The 21,992-nt window shown below is 40.6% G+C and overlaps 1 protein-coding gene and 1 long non-coding RNA gene across 3 annotated transcripts; both read right to left on the bottom strand.

The window, feature by feature from the left end:
- Positions 1-527: 527 nt before the first annotated feature.
- Positions 528-1,189, bottom strand: LOC110880708. 2 transcript variants are annotated; one of them, XR_002559426.2, is made up of 3 exons: positions 932-1,189; positions 737-816; positions 528-667 (listed from the first exon to the last, which is right to left on the bottom strand). It is a non-coding gene; the product is annotated as an uncharacterized LOC110880708 (long non-coding RNA). The 2 variants fall into 2 exon arrangements; XR_002559427.2 differs by having other exon boundaries at positions 615-816.
- Positions 1,190-3,140: 1,951 nt separating this feature from the next.
- Positions 3,141-17,706, bottom strand: LOC110880528 (receptor-like protein 46). The gene is made up of 2 exons (XM_035978116.1): positions 16,656-17,706; positions 3,141-5,215 (listed from the first exon to the last, which is right to left on the bottom strand). The coding sequence occupies exons 1-2, from the start codon at positions 17,704-17,706 to the stop codon at positions 3,141-3,143; spliced, it is 3,126 nt and encodes a 1,041-aa protein (XP_035834009.1).
- Between the last annotated feature and the right edge of the window lie 4,286 nt (positions 17,707-21,992).

Consider the following 21,992-nt stretch of genomic DNA (forward strand, 5'->3'; position numbering starts at 1 on the left):
ACTAGCAGAATTATTGCATTACATCCCCGTTGAAAACAAGTGATTAAAACGCTCTCCATACAACTCTCATCAAATGCCTCACCCTTCCTTTTTATTACAGTCATACGACACGTATTTTTGTTTTTCAGTCTTTGTTACTTGTTAAAGTTTTATTTTTTTCTACTTTTAGAAAGATTTGACCACCTAACGACTGTAAAATGTCTCGTGTGATTGACACCTTAAATCCATTAAAGACTTTGGGTAAAATCTAATTTTCTTTTCATACGGGTCGTATACAGTTATACGGCCCGTATACATTATCCGTATCTATTGTATACGACCAGGCAAATTCTTTACACATGGTGTATACGGGCCATATACAGTTATACGGCCCGTATGGAATGAAAAAAACTGACAAAGTCTGAAGGCATAGACTTTGTTAGTTTTATTTTATTATATACGGGCCGTATAACTGTATACGGCCCGTATACACCATGTGTAAATAAGTTTTTGCCATGTATTAATATTAGGACCCTTAATTAATCAGCTATGTTACCTTGGGTTTAGGATATACACTTGTGAACTCTAGAGGCTTTATCTCACACAAGCATTTTATCAAACATATGGTGTGCATATGCTTTTAACTCGCCAGATTTGTTACCTTGGCTATATGATATACACTTTTGACCTAATCAGGTGTTGCAAATTCAATAAACACAATCACTTCAGCAAAAGGAAGGAGAAACCAGAAGGTTACCTTGTGAAGAACTGAGAAATTGAATTGCAAATATGACTGGTTGTTGTCTGTGTAGTTTCATAAGAAGTATACGACCACACCTACTTAGAAAAGAATAATATAAAATTAGAACTGTATTCGAAGATTGATAATTTGTGTTTACACAAAGAAAAACCGGACAGTATTTTTGTGTTTGCCCGTCATAACAATACCAACCATCAACTCAGTTGCGATTTTCACCAACGCGGTAACCAGAATTGGACTCGGTCAAACTCGGGCATGACTTGGCGGAATTGGCCAGAATCATCAACTCGGTCAAAGTTCAAACCCGGGCATGACTCCACGGTACCGGAAGGATTCGGTCAGACTCGTTCAAACTCAGGGATGACTGGGTCAAACTCGGACAATGCCTCAAATTTGGGGATCAATTTCACTAACTGAATCAGTTTCACTAACTGAAGATGAATTATCTTAGAAAAAAAAAATTATTTGTAGATTTGATATGAATTCCAAACATCTGAATCCCAATAGTTAATATACGCAACTCCCTGAGTATTATTAGTATGGAGCAGTTTCCTCATGATTTTTCATATAAACAGTTGGCCTTTTTAAAGAATTACAAACAAAGAAAATAAACATAAGGCTGGGCGGGGTACCCACCGAAACCCCCATCGGGGACCCCTTTTACCGAAATGGGGGGTGCTGCCAACCATTCGGGGAGGGAAATCGGGGACCACATTTGGTGGTTGTTCACCGCGAGCGGGGAGGGAGATAGATGGTGGGGCCCATTTTTCCAACCAATCAAACCATTTTGTTTTTTTTTTTTGAATAAAAAAACATGGGTAGTTAAGAGGGGAGTGGCGCCATCAAATTGGGGTGTTAGGGGAGTTTAAGAGGGGAATTGACGTGGCACACGAGGATTGATTTGGCGTAAGAGGGGGGACTCACCTATTAGGTGAGCACCCCTTACACTCTAAGAACATGATTAGACATTAAACCCACTACTCTAGAATTAGATAGCAAATAGCCTAAACAAGGAAACACTGAAAACCAATGCGGTAATCGACGTGTGTCACTTTCAGTCCCTGATGAAACAATGGTTAACCGGGCAGGGTTAACACACTGGTCTCGTCAAGAAGGGTTAATCCCTTCCTCTCGAGGATCGCTGGCTGGATCACCGGTGGTCGATCTCCTGCACAAGGAAACAAGCCGTGACTCGTAACAAGGAGGATGGGGTGGGGGGTGCTCCTTGTTACCACTCTCCGGCGTGAGAATCAGTAGTTTGCTTGAAAAGCAAAGTAAGATAGTAGTAGTAGTGAGAGAGTTGTGAAGAGATACCTCAAACCTGGTTTGGGGTTGGTATTTATAGCCGAGGAGTGAAGGAGGAGGATGATGGATGGACTAACGACGTGCTGCACCTTTGCAGGTGTGTCAGGCTTGTCGGTTGTGGAGGTTACGCCACGTCAGTCCATTGCTTACGTAGCTCTGACAGGTAACTGCCATTGGTGCCACTTGCACTGTGGTGTCAGTCCCACTTGTTGAGTGCATAGGATGCGGTGCAAGCCGCATCGCTGCATGCGGTAACGTCTGAGGTTACCGCGTCTCCTACTTGTGATCAAGAAATACGCGAGATGCGGTGCTGGCCGCATCGTCGTCCGCGGAGACTATTTGCCTGCATCCCTTGTCGTGACGAAAATGCCCATATGGTGCGGTGCCAGCCGCACCGTTATGTTCATCTTCTTCTATGCCTAAGGTAAGGCTTCCTTGTATTGATAGAAGTGTTCACTGGACGCGGTGCGAGGCCGCATCGCTGTGAATACTTCCGTTTTCATACACCAGATGTGATGCTATGTCGCATCACTCTACCGTTCTCATGTTCCATGTAAGTCCTCCTTCGTTACTAGATAGATTGGATTCAACCCTTGTGCCGACGCGTTCTCGCATGGGCACAAGTAGGTTGTTAGCTGGTGGGGGTTTTGATAAGGGTAATGGTCACTCGCGGTCGATGCTGACGCGAGATCTGGGACCATACCCCTTCAGTCCCCTTCGACACCCACTTAGTATGGACGAGTGGTGTTAATAGAGATATATTATATACTCTCAAATATGGAAGTGAAAAAGGACTGTACGAGCACAAAATAAGAAAGGTTAAAAGCTGCTGTTGTATTCAATAAAACAAAAGGGTAGATCTGAAAATAAAATATTGACCCGCTTCAGACATAACATAACTAAATCGACTTATTTGTTATTTTATGGGTCAAAATTTTCACCTCTAATATGGAAAGGGAACATGGAAATTTCATGGTACAAGGTTAAATAGTTGACTTCATGCATTCGTGGTAAGAAGCCAATTTAACAATGTCATGGAGAAATACTGAGGGAAAATACGACAAATTATCTGCAACATATTAATGACTAGACAACTCTACATGGCTCCTCTTCCTCTCTTCATCTTGTTAACTCTTACCCTGACTGCAACGTGTATCTTGTCCATGGACTCCTCAGCAAACATGAAAAGCTTGTGTCTCCACTGCTTCTTCAACATCAGAACTACAATAACACCCCAAAACCCTGTTGCAAAACCACATATTATGTCCACATAAAACCATACCTTATTGGGCTCATCAACTGCTTCATATTTTTTCCTGGGCGTTCTGGTTAACACTTCATGATTGGAGCAATTCTTTGGCAATGGTGCCCCACATAGATCTTTGTTCCCTGCATATATTGATGGATCGATGAGGGTTTGCAGTTGACTTCCTGTTGGAATTTGCCCAGACAAGTTGTTATTTGACAAATTTAAATGGCTCAAAAAAGTCAAAGCTGCAATGCTTGGGGGGATTAGCCCGTCCAACTCGTTGCCTGATAAATCCAGAGAATTTAATGATGCCATGTTTCCAATGCTGACTGGAATGCCTCCACTGAGATGATTATTGGACAAATTGAGACCCACCAATCCGTAGAGTTCAGTTATCTCTGCAGGTATGTCTCCAACAAGTTTGTTGCTTGAAAGGTCCAAGTTAGTGACAAATGACCATGTATTTGTATATTCAAGAGAAATGCCTTTCATTACCTGAATGACCCCCTCCTCTATACCATGATCAAAGCTATAAAAGCTATGATTGTGAACCATGCCGTGCAATTCTCTTAGACAACGAGGAATTGTTCCGATGAAGTTATTGTGTGCAACATCCAGAATTTGAAGCTCTAAATGTGTGCAGAGAGATTGAGGAATTTCTCCGGTGAAGTTATTGTTGTGTAACCTTAAAACCTGCAATGATTGATTTGTTTCTCCAAACGATTCTGGTATTTCTCCACATAGTGCATTATCACCCAAATCTAAGACAGTTAACCAACTTAAATTCCAAAATTTTGCATGAAGCTCACCACTAAACTTATTATCATTCAAGCTTAACCATTCTAACTGTGAAAGGTTCCCTATAAAACTTGGAATGACGCCACTTAACCCATTTGAGTTTAGTTGCATAAATATCAAATTTTGAAGATTCTTAAAACATTTAGGAATTTTCCCAGTTAACCAATTTTTTGACAAATTAAGAACATGTAAATCTTTCCTCTTACACAAGGACCTGGGAATCGAGTCTTTGAAAAGGTTACTTTGCAGAGATAAGACCCGAATATCATTATAATTTTGGTAAGCTCCAAATTTCCGATAATAGTTGGTATTATCAGTACCCCCGCTTGGAAGGTTGGTCAAAGGTCCGCTGAGGTTGTTGTGGGAAAGATTTATGAAAGGGATGATGGGCATCTTCCTCAACCATGTTGGCAAAGGTCCTGAAATAGTTGCATTAGACAAGTCTAATATATTAAGTTTTCTCTGATTTCGAAGCCACTGCGGAAATCCATTTTTAATCTTGCAAGAACTGAGATCCATTCTTATTAATTGGAATGGAGGCAGCCAGTCACTTGAAACATTGAATGTTAACTTACTGTTATAAGTTGCATCCAAATACTTCAACATCGAAAGCTTAGCAAAATGGGATTCAGAAACTACTCCCTCCAAAGAATTATAAGAGATATCAAGAGAACTGAGTTCAGAGAGTTGCCCAATTGTAACCGGAATAGTCCCACTTAACTGATTCCGAGAGACATCAAGAGACTGGAGTTTAGAGAGCTGCCCAATTGAAACCGGAATAATCCCACTTAGTTGATTCCGAGAGACATCAAGAGACTGGAGTTTAGACAGTTGCCCAAACAAAACCGGAATAGTCCCACTTAATTGATTCTGAGAGACATCAAGAGACTGGAGTCTAGAGAGTTGCCCAATTGAGACCGGAATAGTCCCATTTAACTCATTGTGTTTTAGAGACAAAGTTGTTAAAGCAGCTAATCTTCCACAAGATTCTGGAATTGAACCTTTCAAGAAATTATCATAAAGGTAAAGTTCGATAAGTTTCTCGGAAAATGTCGGAATGGCACCTGTTAACTCGTTACCTGATAGATCTAGTACTTGCAATAATCTTAGTTTTCCCAAAGACTCTGGAATTGAACCATTCAAGTGATTACCCGAAAGTGTTGGTGCACTTGTGTCTGTACTTTGTCTGTATTCGGTCTGTATGTAACGATGTCCTGATTTGTGTTGTAAGTTGACCAAGTCAACCATCCTCCGGTTTGACTTGGACAACAGATTGTATGTTGAAAGATGTTCTGATCGAAGGATAGTTCCTCGAAGGATGGTGTTAATCCTTCGAGGTGCACGAAAGATATGGTTCGACTGATTAGACCTCGAAGGATGATCCTTCGAGGTCAATGCTCATCTTTCGAACATGTTGTGATCGATAGATGATCCTTCGGACCATCTATCGGATCCTTCGATCTGGCATCATGGGCTGGGTATATATATACCCATGCAGTGTATGTGTGAGTTAGTTCTGCCATTTGCACATCCGAGAGATAGAAAGATTTGAGAGCATTCTGTCCAGAACTCACACACACACTTTGAGAGTTTATAGAACATTTCTGTAAACATTGAGCTTGTAACCGAACCCTCATTGCATTAATACAAGTTGTGTTAATCGGTGAACTTGTGTGTTTGTTTCTCTACTTGCTACTAACTCGGTTTGCTTGCTAGCTTGGATTCCGCACTCGCTAGTAGGTTTGTATAACAAGGTTTAGGTTCGTAATCCTCCGCGAAAAGGGACCTACAAGTGGTATCAGAGCCTCGCTCTTTACCTTGTTTAAAACCGGGTTTTTACAAGTTTTGGTGTGTTGAAACACTTGGTTTTGCACCTGTTTTTACCTGTTTTCTTGCATTTTCTTTGAGTAAAAACGTGTCTAAACTAACCGGGAGTGTTTAAAGTGGGGTTGGGTAACTTGAAAACTTGTTTTTGAGTAACTTTGTGTTTTCCGGCGAAAGCTCCGGTTAAACTTCCGGTGACTGGTTTGAAGATAAGGTTATCCATTTTTGGCATAGTTTATTTCAAATCTTGGTTGGTAAGATTGTTGTCAGCCTGCCATACCCTTTTGCCGAAAGTTGACTTACCAACCAATCACCTTTTCACCAACCCGTCATATCTATGTCAGTGTGTAAGTGCACATTCGAAAGATATCCTTCGACATCGAAAGATATCTTTCGACATCGAAAGACTATCCTTCGACATCTGTCGATCAAGGAAGGCTCGAAAGATTGTCATCCTTCGACCCATCCTTCGAGATCTAATATATCCTTCGAGAAAGGAATCTTTTCGAAAGACAAGTGTCCGAAAGATAAGGATCTTTCATATTGGTGAATCTTTCGAGATCTGTTGTTCGAAAGATAAGGATTTAACACGAAAGATAAGGATCTTTCAAAAGGGAATTTTTCGAGTTCTTGAATCTTTCGAAATCATTGTTCGAGAGTCAACAGTAATCCTTCGAGTACTGTTGATCCTTCGAACAAGGTTATATCTTTCGATTGTGGTCTGTTTATAGTTAACAAGTTTCTGTGATTTCAGATCCTTCGACCAGGATCCTTCGGCTGTGTGTCTTTCGGATCATTCTTACTTAGCATTTATTTTGCTTATCTATCATGAATCCGAGTTGGTGGGGAAATCCGGCTCCAGACAGTGGAAAATACATGAATACCAGTCAATCTCCATCATGGGCCGAATCTCCGGTATCTACATCCTCACAAACAAATGCCACTCCAGCTGGTCAATGGGCGTTTGTTTCAAATCAAACTCCGAGTATTCAAAGTCTTCTACTAAGCGAAAGTGAAACCGGAAGTTTAAACAGGCCTCCAAAGTTGATGCATCTTAATGAATATCCGGGATGGGTTGATCGTTTCCATACATACATTCTTGGTCAAAATACAGAGTTGTGGTTGCGGTTCACTACGGAATTCGATCAAACTATCGAGGTTGCTGCTTCTTCTACAGCTACATTTGCCGATCTTCCTGATGATCAAAAGAAGACGTATGACTTAGAAAAGAAAGCATACGCTATTCTCACTCAAGCACTGAGCAAGGATATTTATCATCAGTTCGTCAGTTTCAAGACTACGAAGAAGCTGTGGGATGCATTGAAGACAAGAGGAGTAGGTAATGAAGCCACACGTCAACTACGACGAGATCTACTGAAGAAAGAATTCGATGGCTTCACATGTATGGATAAGGAGTCCTTGGGAGATATGACAAGCCGCTTCTATCATCTACTTACTGAGCTGACCAACTTTGAAGTCACAACGACTCCAACAGAGGTGGTAAAGAAGTTTGCCGATGCATTGCCTCCTCAATGGAATAACTTCCTGGAAATCTTGAAGTACAACGGAACGTTGAAAACTACAAATATCAACGATTTCGTGCAGCTTCTGGAGAACAAGGATCAGGAAGAAACGTTGAAGGCAAAGAGAGTTGCAGTGCCACAGAATCCAGAGATGTATTATGGCACCTCCACTACTTCATCTGCAAAAGCCGGTTCACATGCTCCACTTCAAACGGCGTTTGTCACAAGCACGGATATGTATGGCAATCCAGTGCAAATTCCTGTAAAGCCGCCTCCAACCACAGATCTGTATGGAAATCCAATACAACCACCTCCTCCTCCTCCTGCTCAACAACCACAATATGCGTGTTATGGAGGAACATCATCTGCTGCAGGTCAACAATCAAAGTCAAGTACAGTACAGCTCGACACGTCAAGCTTTTCTAAAATCAGTGTAGAAGTAGCTAAGGAACACATGGAGCTGCTTAACACTGTAGTGAGCGCGTACTGTGGGTTGATAGAAGGTCAGATTGGAAACATTAATCTGACACAAGAAGATTACAGGCAGATTGATAAGGAAGAGATGGACTTGATGGACATCAAGTGGGCCTTTGCGAGTGCTGTGAGAAGAGCAAAGGATTGGATGGAAAGTACTGGCAGAACCAGCTTGGAAAGTAAGCGAGACACCAAGTATGGGTTCGATAAGCAGGCTGTTAAGTGCTTCAACTGTGGTGAACGGGGCCACTTTAAAAGGGAATGTACAAAGCCAGCACAGCACGGGAATCAAAATCCCTTCAGAAACCGAGGCAACCAGCAGAATCAGAACAGAAACACTGAGCGTTCATTGGTGCCTGCAAATAATCAAACCAACCGAGCACTTGCAGTTCAGGTGGATGAAGGTTGTGACTGGTCAATCCAGTTGGGTGGTGATGCTCCTGATGAAACAGCATGTTTTGCTCAAATTGTGAATGAGTTGGTTCACACCAGTGGTAGAGAATCTTCTGCCAGTGGTGGTGAATCGTCTGAAGATGAAGACTCTTCTGGTTATAGCAGGAGTGCTGATGAAGAATCATTCAATTCTGGTGATGATTATGTGGGTGAGACATCGAATGCAGCAATCGATGCAGATATTGATGAACTCTTGGAGGAAGCTGCAGCAGAAACTCAAAGAAGATCTATTTTGGTGGATCAAGCTGCTTATACTTCGTCTTCTCTCCATTCAGCCTTTATGGCTAATGTCGACGGTTCATCAAGTCAGGTATGTGTCGATGAACCCACTGCTGTTAATTGTGATGAATGTGCTAGGTTGCATGCTAGATGTGCTGATCTGGAGAAAAGTATGTCTGAGTTGCAAGGCAAACATGATGCTTTACAAGCTAGTTTGTTTGACTTGCAAGACAAACATACTACTGTGAATGAGAATTTGAGTGACTTGCAAAGTAAGCATGACGCTTTGCAAGAGAAATATGATGTGACATTCATTCACAATCAGAAGCTGACTGTGGATCTCTCTAAATGCACAGAAGCCAACATGTTTTATGAAAACCATGAAAAGGAATTTAAGTCAGTAATTGAAACATTAAAGAAAGATAAAACTGAACTGACTAAAATGGTTTCAAGAAAACAAACTGATATTAATTTGTATATATCTCGCCTTGAGAGTATGCAAAAAGAAATGGCTTGTGTGAAAACCGAAAGTGATGCGATCCAACTCAAGCTAGACAGTTATTTGAGTTCTAGCTATGTGTTAGATCACATCATTGACGTTCAGAAGGAAAAGAGAGATGTCACATGCATAGGCTACAAGAAGTGTCCACCACCAGTGAGACATAATTATGACACCATGCCTGATGAAGAGGACAGGGTATTCTTTGAACCTTCTGTGCCTCTAGATGTTAAGGAGTTTGCTGCAGGACTCGGATACCAAAAGGAAGTATCCTCAGATTCAGATGTGTCAACAGATACATTTGTGAGTGCTGAACAGAATCAAGATCCTCCAGTTGTGATTGAGGATGCTGATTCGTCTGATGATGAATCTGACGATACTGTCCCAGCAAAGTCTGATGCGGTAGTCAAAAATGAGGACATACCTCTTGAGAATCACATTCTATGTGATCCCCCTGTTCAACCCGCTAAGACTATTGCAACTGAGTCCTCATCTGCAGGAGAGCCGGAGAGTGTGAATTTGCTGTACTCTCTAGTTGGTGATAATAAAATTTACTCAGACAAAGATTTTCCCATTAAGAATGTTAATCAATCCTTAATCTGCAAAGTCTTTGAGAATTCGACGAGTAAGTTCTTGGGAAAGGCAGGACCTAAAGTTACAGTTACACAGTGTCCTCCTATTCCAAAGGCTGAAATTCGAAAACAATTTGGTAACAAGAAATTACCAACAGTGCCAACACAGCAGAATCACACCAAACCCAAAGGTAAAACACCGGCTCAAGCTAACAAGAAGCCGAATCAAAAGAAGAAGAAAAATGTTAACTTTGTGAAATCGACGGGAACAGACAAAATTGAAAAGTTTGAGAATCAATCTAACTTAGATTTTGTCAAGAAAGCTTTTGTCGAGAAAAGAAATGAACCAAGTAGTTCAAAACCTAGTACCTCGGGTTCACAAAGTTCTACATCATCGGCTAAGCGATCACATGATTCTTCGGGGTTTGTAGAACGAAGATCATGTTTTGAGTGTGGAACCATTGGGCACATTATTAGAAACTGCCCATATCTTCATAAGCAGAAAGGAAAGATTGATGATCCCCGTGGCAAAACTGACCGTAAGCCAACTGTTTCCACAAAACAAGATCCCCGCCTTGTAAAAGAAAGGGAAAAGAAACAGAAACGCCAACAGGTCAAAAAGATAGAAAAAGCGATTAAAACCGATGCGGTTCAAAAACAATCTGTTGTTGTAAAACCAGACAATTCTAAAACTTCAAATCATCAAGAAGTTAAACTTTTAAAGAAAAACACTGGTGAAACCAAACAGACTTGGAAACCAAAAACGGTTACTGAATCAGGGGGACCATCACAATTCACCAACCATCAAAGACAAGAAGTTATTGTCATTGATGAAAATGGAAGACCCAAGACCACAATGGCTTGGGTCCCCATCTCCAACTAATTCATTTGAGTTCATGTGCAGGGTGCTTCAGGAGGAACTATCAGTAGTCACTGGATTGTTGATAGTGGGGCATCCAGGCACATGACGGGCGACATGAAGCTTCTCTACGACGTTAAATCTATTAGAGGAGGTTATGTTGCTTTTGCTGGAGATAAGGGTGGATATATAACGGGTGAAGGAAGGATATCTAACGGGATTGTCAGCTTTGACAAGATCAATTTTGTGCAACAACTTGATCACAATCTTCTTAGTGTTTCTCAAATTTGTGACAAGAAATTCTCAGTACACTTTGATGCTAATGGATGTTATGTGCTGAAACCCGGCTTCAAAATTCCTAAAGAATGGATTCTCTTGTCGGCTCCAAGGATAAATGATTTGTACGTCCTTGACATGAGCCAAGCTATTACTACGTCTGCACAAGCAACATGTTTCGTTTCAAAAGCCACGGAAAAAGACACTATCTCTTGGCACAGACGAATGGGTCACATTCACTTACGAAAAATGAATCATTTGGTTTCAAATGAATTGGTGAATGGTGTTCCCCTCAAAAATTTCCATCTTCAAGACATCTGTGTTTCGTGCCAGAAAGGAAAACAAACAAAGAAGAAGCATCCTACAAAGAAGATCAACACAGTGGCAGTTCCTCTTGAACGTTTGCACATGGATTTGTTCGGTCCTGTCAAGCACAAGAGTATTCGGGGTGACCAATACTGCCTCGTGGTTACTGATGATTATTCAAGATTTTCTTGGGTTGCGTTCATGGCACACAAGAGTGAAACCTTTGGTATTATCAAAAACTTGATCATTCAGATTGAGAATTTGTATAAGTTGAAGGTTAGGCGGATACGTAGCGACAATGGTACTGAATTTAAAAATCATTCCATGGCGGAGTTCTGCACTTCAAAAGGTATTCTTCATGAGTTTAGTGCAGCCTATACTCCTCAACAGAATGGTGTCGCTGAACGTAAGAACCGCACATTGATCGAGACTGCTAGGACAATGTTGGTAGAGTCACAGTTGCCCATTCCATTCTGGACTGAAGCTGTGGCCTCTGCATGTTACACATTGAACAGAGTCCTTACAGTCAAAAGGCACAACAAGACCTGCTTTGAGCTTCTTCAAAAACGGAAACCAGATTTGTCTTATCTAGAACCGTTTGGAGCTCCATGCACAATCATCGATCCTAATGGAAAGTTTGGGGCAAGAGCAATTGATGGATACTTTCTTGGGTATGCCACCCCTAACTTACGAGTCTGGAATCTAGAGACTAAAAGGGTCGAGGAATGGTCTGAGGTCAGAGTACAAAGGCACACTTTGCCAGTCAAAAATCCGGGTCAACCTTGGATGTTTGAGTACGATGACTTTTTCAATTCGATCAATGTTGAAGCCGTTGAAGAAAATGCTGCGGCTAGGATGTTTTTCGAGAGTGACAATGCAACAGTTTCACCGGTGGTTCGTCCAATTCTTGTTAATCAAGAACCATCTTCTTCGGTGAACAACAATACTCTCAACAATGAGGATTTTCATGATGCAAATGAATTGAACGAATCTTCAGAGGATGATGAATTTCTAGATGCAGATCAAGAAGCTCCTACAACAGCAGTTCATGGTACTTCAGAGGGTACTCCTCCAGTGGATACACATAGAACAGCTGAGACTACTGCATCATCCTCTTCGTCAATTCCGGGTCTTGAATTGGTTGTTGATCTTAATCTCAACAATCTGGGTATAAATGTTCCAGTTCCAGATAATCCAGAAACAAGGATTCATAATACCCATCCTCAACAAAACATCATTGGAAATGTGCAAAGTGGCGTACAAACAAGAAACATGTTGCGAAACAACAACAATGCAGGCTTGTATGCAGCTATTCGAGAATCCGGGCAACAAAACGACTGGTCCTTCGCGTATTATGTCTCACAAGAAGAACCAAGAACGTGGAAAGAAGCCTTGAAAGATAACGCTTGGGTTGAAGCAATGCAGGAAGAACTGCAACAATTCCAGAAGCTGGGTGTCTGGAAGCTAGTAGAGAAACCTGCTGGATACAAGAAGATTGGTACCCGTTGGGTTTTCAAATGCAAAAAGGATGACCGCGGAGTTGTTATCCGAAACAAAGCTCGTTTAGTCGTTCAAGGTTTTCGTCAGATTGAAGGGATCGACTACAACGAAGTCTATGCACCTGTGGCACGTCTCGAAGCAATTCGAATCTTTCTAGCCTATGCGTCCTTCAAAGGATTCAAGGTCTATCAGATGGACGTGAAAAGTGCATTCTTACACGGTGTGGTTGAAGAAGAGGTATACGTCGAACAGCCTCCAGGTTTTGAAGATCCTATCCATCCCGATCGGGTTTGGTTGCTCAACAAAGCTCTTTATGGTCTTCATCAAGCACCACGAGCTTGGTATGCAACCTTATCACACTATCTGCTGGAGAACGGTTTTCGTAGAGGTCTTATCGACTGTACTCTTTTCATCAAGGAACAAGATGGAGATCTTCTTCTGGTACAGGTATACGTTGATGACATTATTTTTGGTTCTACTAATGATGTCTTGTGTAGGGAATTCGAGCGCATTATGCAGGATAAATTCGAGATGAGTGCTATGGGGGAAATGACTTTCTTCTTGGGCCTACAAGTACAACAAACGGAGTCTGGGATATTCATCCATCAGACTAAATATGTTGGTGACATCTTGAGTCGGTTCCAGATGTCTGATGCAACGCCCATTGGTACCCCATTGCCAACTAATCACGGAATTTCTCCAGACTTGAAGGGAGAAGCTGTTAGCCCTTCTATCTATCGCGCCATGATCGGATCTCTTATGTACCTCACAGCATCAAGGCCAGACATAATGTACCCAACGTGCCTGCTTGCCAGATATCAAGTTAACCCGAAGGCCTCTCATCTTGCTGCTGTTAAAAGGATTTTTCGTTATTTGAAGGCGTACCCTGACACCGGTCTGTGGTACCCTAGGGATAATAACTTTGAATTGGTAGCTTTCAGTGATTCTGATTTTGGCGGATGCAAAATCAACGGTAAATCCACAACGGCTGGATGTCAGTTCTTAGGAAATCGCCTAGTCACATGGCAGTGCAAGAAGCAGACGTGTGTAGCTACATCAACATGCGAAGCTGAATACATTGCTGCCTCAAGTTGTTGCTCCCAAGTTCTTTGGATCCAACAACAAATGCGGGACTACGGTTTTGAATTCCTAACTACTCCTATTTACGTTGATAATTCTGCTGCTTTAGATATCACTAGAAATCCTGTGCAGCATTCAAAGACCAAACACATCGAAATCAAATATCACTTCATACGTGATTGCTTTGAGAAAAGGCTAATCGATGTTGTTAAGGTCCACACCGATGACCAACGTGCCGACTTATTTACCAAAGCTTTTGACAAATCAAGATTTGACTTTTTATTATTGGTAAACGGCATTAAGGTCAAGCAAGAGTAAAACCAACATCGGAAAATCATTTTTGTAAATACCTTTGTGTTTTAAATTTATCTTAGTTTATTGATTTTAGGGGGAGTAAATCCAAAAATCAGAAAATCCAAAAACATCGAAAAATTTCAAAAACACAAAAACAATAGAAAAACAAAAATGAGTTTCCTGGCGAGCAAAAGAGAAAATGATAGTACATCAGTGGTCTATCCAAACCTCTTTAAACCTTAAATGAAAAACGATAAGCAGCTCTATATAAGATGTATCGGTAGGCTCACAATCATTTTAAAGTGTGCAGGGTGATATAAATCTTAATCGACTGAAGACCAGGTGGGAACCATTCATTGGCATATGGTCTTAGTACCGAAATTTCGTTTGATAGATTGCCGAGGTTCTGAGATATTCGGTCTTTATGCTGCTTATCATCTGGGTATCATGGTTGTATCTTTTACCGAAAAATAACGGGGACGCAAGTCTAGATCTTCCATGATACTATACATACGTGTACATATATACATACTGCATTCGACCTCAATAAGTGATAAACAATCACATGTCCATACAAATAAGTGATAAAATATCACATTTATCCGGGTGTCAAGTTCGTCTCTCTGCTGTACGGAAGTACTGACCTGTTCACGGACTTGCACCTGTGCCCTCATGCATATGAAAATCAAGTTCCTCATCAATAAGTGATTATATCACATAGGACTTGTTTTCAAATCAAAATAAGTGAGTATCTCACAATTTTATACGGTCAAACAGATGATAATCGGTATACTCACCGGTAAGATGAACCCTCGTGCATACCTTGATACGGGAATGTGTCGTGATGTGGATGAACACCGGTCGGTAAGTATAAATCATACCTTAACGTATCCTCTAAACATGATTACATCTGATAAGTTGAGCTTAAGTGGACAACAATACCGATAATTGTTATAGGATGCTTATCTTAATGTTAACTAACTGAACAACAAGAGTGTTTTGGCATGACTGTACACTGATATGATTCTCTTACCCTCGAAACTCGCAAAAAGAATGTCTGTATTTATTTATTTACTGCTTAACTTTTATTATTTCTTTTAAACAGTTTCGTCGTTTGGTGCATATCAGCACGACATTAGCGGTGATGTCGTTTGATAACACTCAAAGGATTTTAACTTGTTGTCTTTTAATTTCAAAAATACCAAAAAGAGTTTAGGAGTGTTTTAATATAAACTTTATAAAAGCCAAAAAGATTTTATTTCTGCTTTATTTTCGATCGTACGATGTTGGAGCTCAAGTCTTCGTTACCTGAAACCTGACTGAAAACCGAACTGACTAAATCTTCATAAACGGTCAAAATTTGCAAGCTTTGAAAGTTAAAACTTAAAATTTATAAATTTGAAAAACTTTCAAACTGTCGGACGGTGTTTGATTATGACATGGTCATTCGTGTGTCATGTGTGTATGTTAACTATATTCCAAGCAGTTGTTCTCATTACGCGTTTAGATTTCTTGCATGTGCAGATTCTAAAGGCTGGGAGAACATAGTCGATGACAAACTTTGGAATGAAGACACAACGAGAAGGCGCTCAAGTGATGAAGATGATCGAGTTGCCGGTGGCCATCATCAACACCACAAGGATCTCACTTCATAAAGATAAAGTCTTTTCACGAGCATAACTCAAGGGGGAGCTCATGTTAAGGGGGAGTTTGTCAACACACTTCCTACATGATACGGGTAGTTTGTTGATACACTCTCTGCTTTCAAGACGTGAAGACTTTGAAGATCCTCCGACTTTGAAGACTTGAAAGGACATCAGAGTTTTGAGAACTCGAAGACCCAAGACCGTCGAAGTTCGAGACGAGTCCACAACTATAGAAGATAAAGACAAAGCTACAGCCAAGGGGGAGTTTGTTGGTGCACTTGTGTCTGTACTTTGTCTGTATTCGGTCTGTATGTAACGATGTCCTGATTTGTGTTGTAAGTTGACCAAGTCAACCATCCTCCGGTTTGACTTGGACAACAGATTGTATGTTGAAAGATGTTCTGATCGAAGGATAGTTCCTCGAAGGATGGTGTTAATCCTTCGAGGTGCACGAAAGATATGGTTCGACTGATTAGACCTCGAAGGATGATCCTTCGAGGTCAATGCTCATCTTTCGAACATGTTGTGATCGATAGATGATCCTTCGGACCATCTATCGGATCCTTCGATCTGGCATCATGGGCTGGGTATATATATACCCATGCAGTGTATGTGTGAGTTAGTTCTGCCATTTGCACATCCGAGAGATAGAAAGATTTGAGAGCATTCTGTCCAGAACTCACACACACACTTTGAGAGTTTATAGAACATTTCTGTAAACATTGAGCTTGTAACCGAACCCTCATTGCATTAATACAAGTTGTGTTAATCGGTGAACTTGTGTGTTTGTTTCTCTACTTGCTACTAACTCGGTTTGCTTGCTAGCTTGGATTCCGCACTCGCTAGTAGGTTTGTATAACAAGGTTTAGGTTCGTAATCCTCCGCGAAAAGGGACCTACAGAAAGGTATAGTTCCGTAAGTTTATTGGGTAAAGTCGAAATGGGACCTGCTAACTCATTGAATGATAGATGTAATACTTGCAATAATCTTAATTTTCGCAGAGATAAAGAATCTGTAATTGAACCGTTCAAGTAATTACCAGAAAGGTAAAGTTCGGTAAGTTTCTCGGGGAACGTTGGAATTGGACCCATTAACTCGTTATAAGATAGATCTAGATGTTGGATGTTGGAAAGGGTGGTTAAATTATGAAGATTATAAGATAGATGTGTCTGTTTGAGGTTAGAATATGACAAACGAAGCTCTAATAAAGAAGGGATCATGATTAGAAGGCTTGCAAAATTCCATGTGGGACTAGGATCAAATGACAAAGAAAGATCAAGGAATTGTAAGGATGACATGTTCTGAAAAAAGTGAGGGAGTTGACCTTTGAACGAATTCCGGGCAAGATTCAGATGTTTGATGTTGGAAAGTGAAGTGCTTACATTTTGAAGAGCACCAAGATTGACATTAGAAAGACCACATCCTAGCAACCATAACTCTTTTAACAAAGGAATCATGTAAAGCACCATGTCAAGGTTTTTTGCTCCCCTAAGATTTACCCAACTCAAGTTAAGATGCTCGAGTGACGAAAGGCCAGAAATCCAGGCCATATCATGTATGATCAGAAGATTTTCGTTGTAATCGTTTGAACTAAGATCAAGAGTTATTAGATTGGAAAGATTTCCAATGTGATGAGGTATAATACCAGAAAACTTTGCATAAGAGAGATTAAGGTAAGTCAGCTCTTTCAAGGATCCAATGAACTTGGGGATCCGGCTTTCTTGAAAATCATTCATGCTCAAATCCAAATATTTTAGATGCCTCAACTCTCCTAAAGAAGTACTCACCTCATTACTAACTAAGCACTCTTGTTTATGAAACCAACCACCACCTCTGAGATGAAGACTTCCAACATTTCCAGTGAGAAAATTACACTTGACTCCTTCCCAACGACAACAGTCATTACCAACCCATGATGACAACATATGGGAAACATCTTTGACACTTTGTTTGAACTTGAGAAGAGCTTGTCGCTCATGCTCAAAGCAGGCCACCGTGGTATTTTGAGCACCCAAACATGTTTTTGGAGTTGCAACCAAAAAAATAGTTACAAAAACGAAATGGAGCCCCAAACCCCACTGATTCCCCATTATTTAATTCCACAACGCCAAGTTAGCTGGTAAATAACTAAAATGTAAAGATAGATTTTTATGATGAAAGTGGTGGGTTCTTGAGGTTAACTGATCGTGTTCATTTATAGATATAGAAATGAATAGAAACTTAACTATAGCCACGGAAGACTAGGAAGTCAATACCGCAATTTCTATCAAGAAAAATGTAATCTATAGTGTAGACCCTGCTCTGTTTTTGTTTTTCTTCATAGAAAGACTTTGAAGTCAACAACGTCTCCTGGATATATCCCTTAAAAAGAAAATATATGAATTGATAAGGAATACAATGCTTTACAAACAAGCACTAGTATATTTTCAAAATTTCACAGATAGTTTGTAAAATATATCAACTAACTTTAAATTATTCTTTTATACGTTAAGTATTGTTTTTAAAAGAATTTTGTAAAGACCTTAACATTCTCCTAAAATCTTATTAATATATCTTAGTTGCAAATTTGATTTAGATGTTTCATTTGCTTATAAAGCTAACTTTCAAGAGATATAATGTATTGTAATGCAAAGTAGCGTAACATATCAAAATTGTAATATGAAGTATGTTAATTCTCATTGACTAAGGGGCTGTTTGTTTACCTTTTAATGGGGCTCTTAATAGTTCAGCATTTAATTTAATGGTTCAGACTATTTGTTTCATAAGCAAATGTCTGAATGGTTCAGACATTTTTGCCTATAAATGATTAAGTATTATATTGAGTCTGAATAGTTAAGACCTCTAATTTGAATTGGTTAGACATTTGCCTTTGGACGGTTAATCATTATACTGGCTCTTAATGGTTCAAACGTCTTATTGGTTTAGCACTTAATGGTTAAGACCTCGGACTGGTTCAGCACTTAACCTTTCAGAAGTTGCCAAACGGCCCCTAAGTGATCTAATACATTATGAATTAGTGACTTTTGGCAACATTCATGACTAACGTATGTGTATGTGGTCAGAAGAAGTCTTGACAGCACTTGCAAGTCAACTTCCCCAACAACTCGCACTAACAAAATTGTGCCTTGACTCATGATTGGCCTTGAATGCAAGTCTAGCTTACATTATTGTTAGTGTTCAAAAAGTATAAACCAACAAAAAAGAATTCAGATATACTAGTGTTGTGCGTGTTGTTTGGGTTCATGAATAGGTCCAATTTTAGACATATTTCTTGGAAAAATGGTGTGATTTCGATATGTTATAGTTTGGTCGTGCTCTCCTCTGTTTTTTTCTGGGAAGTGTTTCTGTGAATAAAGTTAACCTTTCAGAAGAAAAAAAAGATACAGTAGATGAGCCAAAATCATTAACTTTCATGTACATTTTGAAATGGGCAAACGTGAAACACTTTCTCTTCTACTTTTTTAGATTTTCAATAAATAATTGACGTGTCAGGTTGAAAATAAGTATTATCTCATAACAATATAAGTTTCTAAATAAAAATATAATATGATTTAGGAAGTTTTACTTTAAAATACCCTTTAGGTGACTTTGTTATTTATTTAGCTATAGTTTTACTGTATTGCTTGATTCATTAGAGACAAAACATAACCTGAATCAACCCATCATGAGTAAACGGGTCAAGATTGCCACCTCTAAGTTGATTTAGTTGTGACAATATGGGCAAGTTGTGTAGTGGACCATAACATGTACCCATTGAAACGAGTTAGCTGGGTTGATCCGAAACACCTGTCCAAATTTTATACAACTAATTAGCAGCCAGTGTGTCGGATATGATACAATTACAAAAACCAAAATTTTGTTATGTCAATATGTGGTCAGAAGTCTTGACACCACTTGAAAGTGAACTTCCCTATCAACTAGCACAAACAAAGCAGTGCCCTGACTCATGATTGGCCTTGACTGCAAGTTGAGCTTACATATGATTGGCCTTGACTGCAAGTTGAGCTTACATTATTGTTTGTGTTAAAAAAGTACAAACCAACAAAATAGAAATCAGATATACTAGTGTTGTGCGTGTTGTTTGTGTTAGAAATTTTTTTGGAAAAAAATGGTGTGATCTCAACACGTTAGAGTTTGGTTGTGCTCTCCTCTGTTCTTTTTTTTTTTCTTTTTTCTTTTTTTTTTTTTTTTTTGGGGGGGGGGGGATTGCTTCTGCTGAAACGGGTTAGCTGGGTTGATCTGGAACACCAGTCCAAATTTTATACAACTCATAGCAGTCAGTGTGTCTGAGATGATTACAATTACAAAAACCAAAATTTTGTTATTCAGTAATCTAATTGTTTTAGTTGTTTCTGTATATCTAAAATATAGTTTACCTTGTGTTAAGAGATATAACAAAGGGAAAATTAGCAAAATGTCTCTTGACCAAATGCATTTGCAAAATTTTCACCCTCCTGCGTCTTTGGAAGGTCCTCCCAGCCTCGGAAGCGTCCGCCTTTCACGTTGAAGCGTCCGTTCCCTTTCAAGCGACACGTGTCCGCGACGTTGAAGCGTCCGTTCCGTTACGAAATTGCGTCAGTCACCGACGCATGATAACCATAATTTTTTTAATGCGTCCATGTGTACGTTTTGGAGGCCTGGCCGACGCTTCCGAGGCTTGACCCGACGCTCCCCCGATGCTTGACCGACGCTTCCCGACGCTTCCGAAAAAAAAATTGGAAACTCAAAAGCCGTTTAACTTTTACCGTTGCACACATTTACCCCACTATATAACCCGTTCACTTATCACTTATCAAAACACCCGCCGTTTTCAAAAATTTTGCAAACAAAATCAGCCATTTCACTATAACCGACGCCGTCAACGACCCGACAATGGCCACCTCCTGGAGTGACGTTGAAGACATTGCTCTGTGCGAAGCATGGGAGCAGGCCATGATTGATCCTCCACCTCGAGGACACGGTGGGCTCTGGGTCCGTGTTCAACAGAATTTCGCCCAACTACGTGGTCCGGAACACAACCGGACCGTTGACACACTATCCTCCAGGTTCCCCGTGTCCTGCGGTTGGAATGTGAGAGATTGTTGGTGCACTTGTGTCTGTACTTTGTCTGTATTCGGTCATGATGTAATACGATGTCCTTGTTTGTCACACCCCTAAAATCCCACCTGCGGAGTACCACCGCTTGGAGGCGTGACTGACCAGGACCCAGCCACCAATCATACTGAACAAGCATATAAGTAATTATAAAAGTTTAACCATCCCGATTGGTGTTTCAAAACATATAAGTTTAAGTTGCAAGCGGAAGCATAAGTTTAAAGTTATAACATAAGTTCCAAAAGTTTCAAGTTTATCATGGCCTTGTAGCAATCCATGTCCCACAACGATCCTCCTCCATGCAAGCTCCCACTGAGTACCTATGGTCCTGCAAAGCATGTAGTAACGAGTCAACAACTAGTTGAGTGAGTTCACGGGTGGGCGTTTGTTTTAGTTATTCCGAAAACAGTTTTCCTTTAACTGGCAATCCTGCCGTGGGGGTTACCCCATAGTTTAAAAACGTGACCTGTTCATTCCCAGTTACTCCGGCACTCCAGCCGTGGGGGCTACCCCATGTTTAGTTATCAGGCATTTCGGCCGTGGGGGCTACCCCATGTACATCATCTGGCTCTCCAGCCGTGGGGGCTACCCCATGTGTATACTAGACTCGTTACCGTATCGATTGCTGACTGTAGTCATGTTTATGTGCCCTGAAAACATCAATGTCTATCATCATTGACGTGCCCCAGATCCATTAGTTCACGCCCGTCCTCTGCGGCACGGTGTGAGGCTTGTCAGACCTAAATAGCGCTATCTAACTAATGACCCGCTCGCCATTGGCCCGGCGATTAGTCGATACAAAAAGGAGGGACTTCGTGATAGAGTTTTAGTCTAGTACGTTTATCCGTCCATCCGGACGAGGAATCACATTCCTGAACCACTGACGTCCTACCCAAGGTAGACGAGGAACCACGTTCCTTAACCCCGTTCCCAACCCAGGGAATCCCATGCTTTGTAAAGGGTGTGAACTCACCTCGGTTTGCTCGGCAGTTAATCACAGAAAGTCAATCAAGTCGCAAGTATTCAATAACGTCCTATCACGGTTATCACGTATAATCAGAGTCGAACCAAGTAGTGCACAAATGTTCAGTACGTTTGGCAATCACGTATAATCAGTAACAGTTCACAGTTAACATTCAAACACAATCCACAGTCTAAGTGTAAGGCCCAAACAGTTGGGCTTATGATAACAGGCCCAAGTAACACATCAACAGTAGCACATAAATTCGGCCCACTAACTTAGGCCCAAAAGTGAGTCGCAACCGGACTCGCAAGCATGGTC

Source organism: Helianthus annuus, chromosome 10 (genome assembly GCF_002127325.2).
Source record: "Helianthus annuus cultivar XRQ/B chromosome 10, HanXRQr2.0-SUNRISE, whole genome shotgun sequence".
Lineage (NCBI taxonomy): Eukaryota > Viridiplantae > Streptophyta > Magnoliopsida > Asterales > Asteraceae > Helianthus > Helianthus annuus.

What these genes read in the sequence shown, in the direction of transcription:
- LOC110880528 (XM_035978116.1), bottom strand. Translation starts at nt 17,706, where the DNA reads ATGGGGAATCAGTGGGGTTTGGGGCTCCATTTCGTTTTTGTAACTATT. An exon ending in TACCGAACTTTACCTTTCTG is followed by an intron (nt 5,216 to 16,655) that starts GTAATTACTTGA and finishes GTTCAATTCCAG; the next exon opens with AGTCTTTGGGAAAACTAAGA.